Source organism: Aristolochia californica, unplaced genomic scaffold (genome assembly GCF_029961685.1).
Source record: "Aristolochia californica isolate CCGP_79_NKW_82.1479 unplaced genomic scaffold, dmAriCali1.0.hap1 SCAF_10, whole genome shotgun sequence".
NCBI classification, from domain to species: domain Eukaryota; kingdom Viridiplantae; phylum Streptophyta; class Magnoliopsida; order Piperales; family Aristolochiaceae; genus Aristolochia; species Aristolochia californica.
In genome coordinates, this window is record NW_027181771.1 from 30695804 (window position 1) to 30702897 (window position 7094).

Sequence of the window (7094 nt, forward strand, 5' to 3'; positions counted from 1 at the left end):
TTTTCCTCTAGAAATGAAAGGGAGGAAAAATTTGCTCTCTCTTATTTCAAGTAGTTATTTGTTTATTGCTCTCGTAAAACACATGGTAATGTCATAACTAGTTTTTTAGCCAATGAATTTTAATGGTTAAACTAGTTGGACCAAACCCAACCACCTGTTTAGGCTGCTAGTCAAGTCGAGTTTCATAATATCGTTATCAACTAAGTCTATTTGCAATGGGAGTTTCATAATCAACGGGAGTAGGTGTTCATAATTGTCCAGTTAGAGACGGTTGACAATTTGCAATGTTGTATGTCTTCTCTCCTCGCTGTGTATAAACTAGAAATCGACAATGGTATCAGACCCAAGTCTTTCACCTCTTGCAATCGCTGGTTCAAACCAACCACTTGCTCCAATCTCCAACATATTGACTCTTCAATGGTAAAACTATAGCATTATCCATTCAGTTATCAGATAAGATCACATTCTATTTATCTCATTTTGTAATTATCTTCTCATGTAAAACTTATCCTCTACATTAATGTACAATTTAATTGATGATATCTGGATAATATATTGTATCAATTAATGCCATCAATTTTGTACCAAAACCTCATATAAAAAAACATGAGTAAACAAGTAATCCGACACTGAAAAACAATTATCCACATCCATTTTTTTGATAAATTGAGTAACAGTTAAGTGGATAAGTTGACCCGAATTCATAAAGGGGTAAAATTTGTTTCCATATCCTTTTATAATTAAATGGCTAAACGAGTAATCGGGTAAATTGACACCTCTAGTTGGAGATCTTCCCTTTCTAATAACCTAATGGAGGAGGGAGGGCAAGGGCTACATCTTTGTCCATCTCCTTGTATCCAAGTATTTATTGTAAAAGACATTTTAATGTATTATATATTAAATACACAACTAAAAGGGAGATTATTTGTTGATTATTGTATCAATCAATGCCATAAGGATCAATGGCCAATTAGTCTTAGGCATGGTACATAACACCAAAATGCAAGACCTAATGAAAATCTATATGATCAATTAGGTTTTGACTATTTCCCAGAGGTCCTTATATTGACCCAGCTAGTTAGACAAGTCAATCAACCATATAGAGGCCCTATGGGACCCCCCCTCCCTCTCTTTAAAAACTGAAGGGCAAATGGGGCCCTCAGATAAGGCTACACATCCCTCTCATCTCCTTGCTTCTACTTGGTCGATGAGAGGTTGAGGGCTAAGCACCTTCCCTATTCCTTGGAGAAAAAACAAAAAAGGCAGGGAAAGCTTGCTCTCTCCATTTATTCGGAGTTCGGACCCTCGTTAATTTCTCCCTTGTAGCCTTCTTTGAAAATTGCTTCATGTGGGCCCTGGGTGTCCCCACACCGAAAACGAGGTCTACTGTCGGCGTTTAACTCAATCTTGGCCATCCCTATTGACTTCCAAACAGTTGACGGAACCCTACCCGAATAACAAAACCGTTTTTGGAGAAAAAAGGTCCGCGTTAGCTCTCCTTGATTTGACTGTGGAAATCCGATTCCGGTGGCTCTTAAAAAAGCTTCTTGGCATAGGTATCTTGTCGGTACTTCTCGTGTGAAAATGGGAAATCGTTTATAATTAATTTCTTTTTTTTAATTATAATATTTTGTAAAGCAAGTCTATGACGTGGTGGTTTCGGTCAATTATTCGTTCTCGCGGATTGATCGAGTCCAACCTCTCGTTCGGTGTTTATATAATCGCTGTTCACTCTTGCTGCTGACATGAAACTGAGAAGATCGATCGTTCTGGGCCTTCTGGATACATCTCTTCGGCTCGAATTCTTCTACTGGATTCCGAAACGTGTGTTTTCTGCCTAGCTCTTCATCCTTCTGTTCAGGCGACGGCTCGTGTGACTGGTTTTTCAGTTACCTGAATTGTAGGAGAGATGGCCGCCAAGGAGAGGAATCTGGAGGAGACGCCGACATGGGCAGTTGCTGTTGTTTGTTTCGTGCTTGTTGTTATATCGATTTTCATCGAACACGCTATTCATCTTGTCGGAAAGGTGATCCCTGCTTAATTCATTCTTAATTCCTTGATTTCGAAGTTTTTAAATCTCTAAGTAGTAGCTGATGTGAGAATCCCAAACTGTGCAGTGGTTCGCCAAGAGGCATAAGAGAGCACTGTACGAAGCTCTGGAGAAGATCAAAGCAGGTATTTTACGTGCTTGGATTTTGCAGAGAATTAGTTGCAATCGTAGCTGAGGTGGGTGTCTTTTCTATTAAGAGTACTGAAGATTCTCAACTTGTTGCCCTCTTTTAATTTTCAGAGCTCATGCTGCTGGGTTTCATATCCTTGTTACTGACGGTTGCACAAGGGCAAATATCGAAGATTTGTATACCCGAAAGAGTGGCTAATACATGGCATCCATGTAAGATCAAAACCGAGGAGGCCTCCACCGATGAAGACACGAACACTTCAGAAGACGACGAATCACAGGGGTCGATCGAGATTATTGGCCGGAAACTTCTCTGGAGCAGTCGACGAATTTTGGCCGGAGCGGTGTCGGATAAATGTGGGCAGGCAAGTAGCAAATGGGTTTTGTTTCTTTCTTCTTCTTCTTCGTTTTTTTTTTTTTTTTTTTTTTGCTTTGTTTAATTCGTCTTCTTCTTCTCATTCCGCGTTATCAGTAGATGGTTTCATAGAAACAGGTTAAGAACGGAAAGTCTTCTGATGTCTGAATCAAACTGCACGCCTTTTTGTTTGACTTATCTGAGATCGATGGGCAATTCTAAACCAACTACCTTTTAAAACGCTTTGACTATTTAACACCAACCGAAAGAAATTTCTACGAGCTTCTTTGGTTCTCCACGATTGCAACAAAATTCATCGGGGCACGTCACAGACGAACTGGGCCGACGGTCTCGATCTTCGCACGAGTTACTTCCGTGGAATGATACAGATTTTCTAAAATAGATGGCAAACAGCCTTGACAAAGATTGAAATAATCAAACAATAGAGGAGATTAATTACAGAGCGTGACCCGTTTCGTGAAGTAACCTGTGGTAAACTTTGTGCTGCAGGGTAAAGTCCCGTTAGTGTCGAACTACGGAATACACCAGCTTCACATCTTCATCTTCGTGTTGGCCGTTTCCCACATCTTCTACTGTATCATAACCATGGCCTTGGGTCGGCTCAAGGTAAAACTTCAGAAGTATGATAGACGTTTGATCGATTCTTTCTTCTCCATTTTCGTTTTAATTCAAGAAACCTGTACATCTGAGGAAGATGATTTTGGTTTTGGATTGCAGATGAGAAGCTGGAAATCATGGGAACGAGAAACGAAGACAGCCGAGTACCAATTCTCTCACGGTAACTGAAAATGTTTTTGTTTTCCCAAAAAAACCAAAAAAAAAAAAAAAAAGAGTACGCCAGATTTGACTGGTAATTGCTTTCTGTACTTCAACTCTGAACCGAAATCCCTTGGCAGATCCGGAGAGATTCAGATTCGCAAGAGACACGTCTTTTGGCCGACGACACATGAACTTCTGGAGCAGGTCTCATGTTCTCATTTGGATCGTAAGTCCTCAACCGACCTTCTTCTTTTGCTTTATAAAAGAAAGAATAGAATAAATTTTATTGTTAATGGTTTCTATACTCTGAAACTGCATACCTTAACTTGTACATGGAAGTAGAAGTAGAACTAGTTCAAATTGAAATTACAGTTCCTGCATGCTTTTCATGGTACGTCTGTCATAAGCTTATTATATCAGAGTGTGAAAAGCTGTAAAATACGAAAAGAGAAAGAGGAAGAAAGAAGAAAGAGAGAGAGATAGAGAGAGAGATGAGGGAAATCTTCCTGAGGATAAGTGAACCGAAATGAAACAAGTAAGAAATGATAAAAATGGATGAAAAATAAATAGGACAGGTCATGTTGCTAAAACATTGATCAACCATTATATCATGTCTGTGATAAGTGAAAGCCGTGACATGATCTGTTCCCTTCCACTTTTTTGCTTGGACTCTTTTGTGCTCTCAAATTGCAAACCACCCCGTCCAAAAGGGAAAAAAGCTCATTATGACATTCTTACAAACAGTAAAACCGCAGGGAGATGAAGTCTGCTTTTAATTTCAGACAAGTTGGTTCACCCATCACGGTCATAGGCCAAGAGAATGTTCTCTTGTGGAACAAAATGTGGGTTGACACTTGCCTAAATAGTAGGACCAGCCAGTTTTGCAACTCGCCCCCTTCTGGACCGAAACAATGTAGTTACAGGTCCATTTTCGTAATGAATAGGCGAGCTCTCGCATGCATTTGTAAGCAGGATGGAGAGAATAGAAAAAAGTCTTGAAAAGGGGCTTAATTTGTTAGAGAAAGAGAGAGCCTCGATGCATTTTTTCCCTTGATCTAATTCGTACTTCATTATTGATTTCTCATTTAGGTATGCTTCTTCAGACAATTTGTGAGATCAGTTCCTAAAGTTGATTATCTCACTCTCAGACATGGATTCATCATGGTAAGCTAACCTTCTTCCTGGGCATATTACTAAGTCACTCTGCAGTCACTTGTGTATCTGAGATATCAACTTTTACAGGCACATTTGGCCCCTCAAAGTGCAACCAAGTTTGATTTCCAGAAATACATCAAAAGATCCCTCGAAGAGGATTTCAAAGTTGTTGTTAGTATCAGGTTAATCTACTTAAACGAGAAATCAATGGTTCTTTGCATTTGTCTTCTTGCTCAAAAGATCCCTCCTGACTTAGAGATTATGACATTTGCAGCCCCCTTATATGGTTCTTTGCAGTTGTCTTCTTGCTCTTCTACACGGATGGTAAGTGTTTCAAATTCAATCAAGAAGATTCATTATCTTCACCTGACAGAACTTCTGGCGATTGTTGATTCTAACATAGTTTAAATGATCGTATTGGGCTGTGGACAGGGTGGTATTCTTATCTGTATCTGCCTTTCATTCCACTAATTGTAAGTATCATCTCTTCGTCATCTCTTTGACAACCTTCTGCACTAGAATAATAGTACTAACGGAGGTTAAAATCTCATTTTCAGGTCATTTTATTAGTGGGAACGAAGCTTCAAGTCATAATCACGAGGATGGCACTCCAGATTCAAGACCGCGGAGATGTGGTCAAGGGTGTCCCCCTGGTTCAACCGAGGGATAATCTCTTCTGGTTCAACAGCCCGCGCTTAGTTCTGCTTCTAATTCATTTTGTTCTCTTTCAGGTAACCTGTTCATACTCTTTAGTTCCTACCGAAAAGCCATTTCTCACCATTCCCTGTTTATTCTTGCTTGATTGCCCTAACCTCTTAATTCTCTCTGGTATATGCAGAACGCCTTCCAGGTTGCCTTTTTCATTTGGGCATGGGTAAGAGGAAGAAAAACCTTACTCCTTGCAAAAGACATCCTTACTAGCACAGAATTTAAGCAACTCTTTTGATACTAAAAAATCTAATTTTTTGCAGTATGAGTTTGGAATAAGTTCTTGCTACCATAGAGAAAGAGAAGACATAATTATAAGACTCTCCATGGGGTTAGTTGATAACCATTGTGAATTACTATCTCATATTTAATAGTAGATATTTGTTTTCATTGACATGGTTATGCATGAAGCTGAGTTGAGTTTTCATTTGGTTCAGTGTCCTCATTCAGTTCTTGTGTAGCTATGTGACTCTCCCTCTCTATGCATTGGTTACACAGGTAAGAACAAATTACTACAATTTTACTTGGAAAATTTTGAACAGATTTTGAACTTTCAAGTAGAACAGTTAAGTTTGTGAGTTTCTGATATCTCATCCTCTTCACAGATGGGCTCCAATATGAAGCCAACCATCTTCAATGAGAGAGTGGCTACTGCTCTAAGGAAGTGGCACCACAGTGCCAAGAAGCATGTAAAGCATAATCGTCTGTCTGGATCTGTGACTCCAATGTCAAGTGCTCCTGCAACTCCTTCCCATGGCTTCTCACCTGTTCATCTCCTCCGCCACTATCGTAGTGAAGTAGATAGCTCGCAAAACTCTCCGAGGTTCTACCAGTCTGACAATGAGCAGTGGGATGTTGAAGGATCACCTTCACCACAAGACCAGATGGATGGATCTTCTTCTCATCAAAAACGGCATTACAGCCCGTTCGAACAGGAGAGAGATGTGGAAGATAAGGTGTTACCTCCTGCTACAGAAACTGTACCTGCTCAACATGTAACTAATGTAAACTCTCAGGAATTCTCCTTCGCTAAAAGATGAAGCCATGAAATAAAGAGATGAGTTTGTTCATGGAGGACACTCCCAAATTCATTTGCCATTATATTAATGGCAGTGGCAGCAGCAGCAGCTATGGCTTTTTGGTTCTGCCAACTCAACGCACAGGAGTGCAAAAGTGTCCTAACACTACTGTGAATATAGTCTTCTTTTGATTTCTAGGAAATAGATTCTGTTGCTTGTATTCTCAGAATAATCAATATCGAACAAGATTGAGCGATCGCTCAGCCCCAACCATTTCATTATGTGGAGAAGCTTTTTTGTAATTCAACTGTTTATAATTTAGCAACTTCTCCTTTCAAATCTCTTGAGACAGCTTTTGTTGGCATGAATTTGCTCACAGACTACAGTTTATGTTTCGTAGATCAGGTTACCCATTTCAAGCAGGAGTGAGACACCATTAGAGATCTCTGTATGTGAACCTAATTTTCATTGAGAAGTCACCCACGAACTGTACAATAAATAGATGATTCCACCTTTACATAAAATTTAAGAAGAAACTAATATCAAAGAAAATTGAAACAAGGCAGTGATTGGGACAAAGAATGCCATTTCGTCTATATTCATTTCACTTCCAAATTAAGAGAACATCCTTTGAGTTGTGATGAAGAGCAACTTCATGCCCAGCATCACTCACTGTTACAAGTCAGGCCTTCAAACACCTGGCTTCCCCACCAACTTGCCATGAAGAGTGGACGTATGGGCTGAGAAAAAAGAGAAGGTTTGCGTAGTCATATCAGGGGTATCAGCTGACAACAAGCTGATAACAGGATGAAGCTTGAGAGTATCAATTCAGTTTCAAGTTGTAGTAATAGGCACGATTTCATCTGTGTTTGGAAAATCAAGATTTGGGTGAAGGAAA

The 7094-nt window shown here is 39.7% G+C and overlaps 1 protein-coding gene across 2 annotated transcripts; it reads left to right on the forward strand.

Annotated features, from left to right (window-relative positions):
- Positions 1-1927: 1927 nt before the first annotated feature.
- On the forward strand, positions 1928-6551 carry LOC137935838 (MLO-like protein 6). Of its 2 annotated transcripts, none has more exons than XM_068780237.1 (15): positions 1928-2026; positions 2118-2175; positions 2291-2559; positions 3045-3161; positions 3273-3333; positions 3452-3540; positions 4404-4478; positions 4557-4651; positions 4744-4793; positions 4902-4942; positions 5027-5200; positions 5308-5343; positions 5441-5508; positions 5615-5675; positions 5783-6551. In XM_068780237.1, exons 3-15 carry the CDS (start codon positions 2296-2298, stop codon positions 6215-6217), a joined length of 1566 nt encoding a protein of 521 aa, XP_068636338.1. In that variant the 5' UTR covers positions 1928-2026; positions 2118-2175; positions 2291-2295; the 3' UTR covers positions 6218-6551. The 2 variants fall into 2 exon arrangements, with proteins under 2 accessions (XP_068636338.1, XP_068636336.1); XM_068780235.1 differs by having other exon boundaries at positions 2291-2544.
- Positions 6552-7094: the final 543 nt, after the last annotated feature.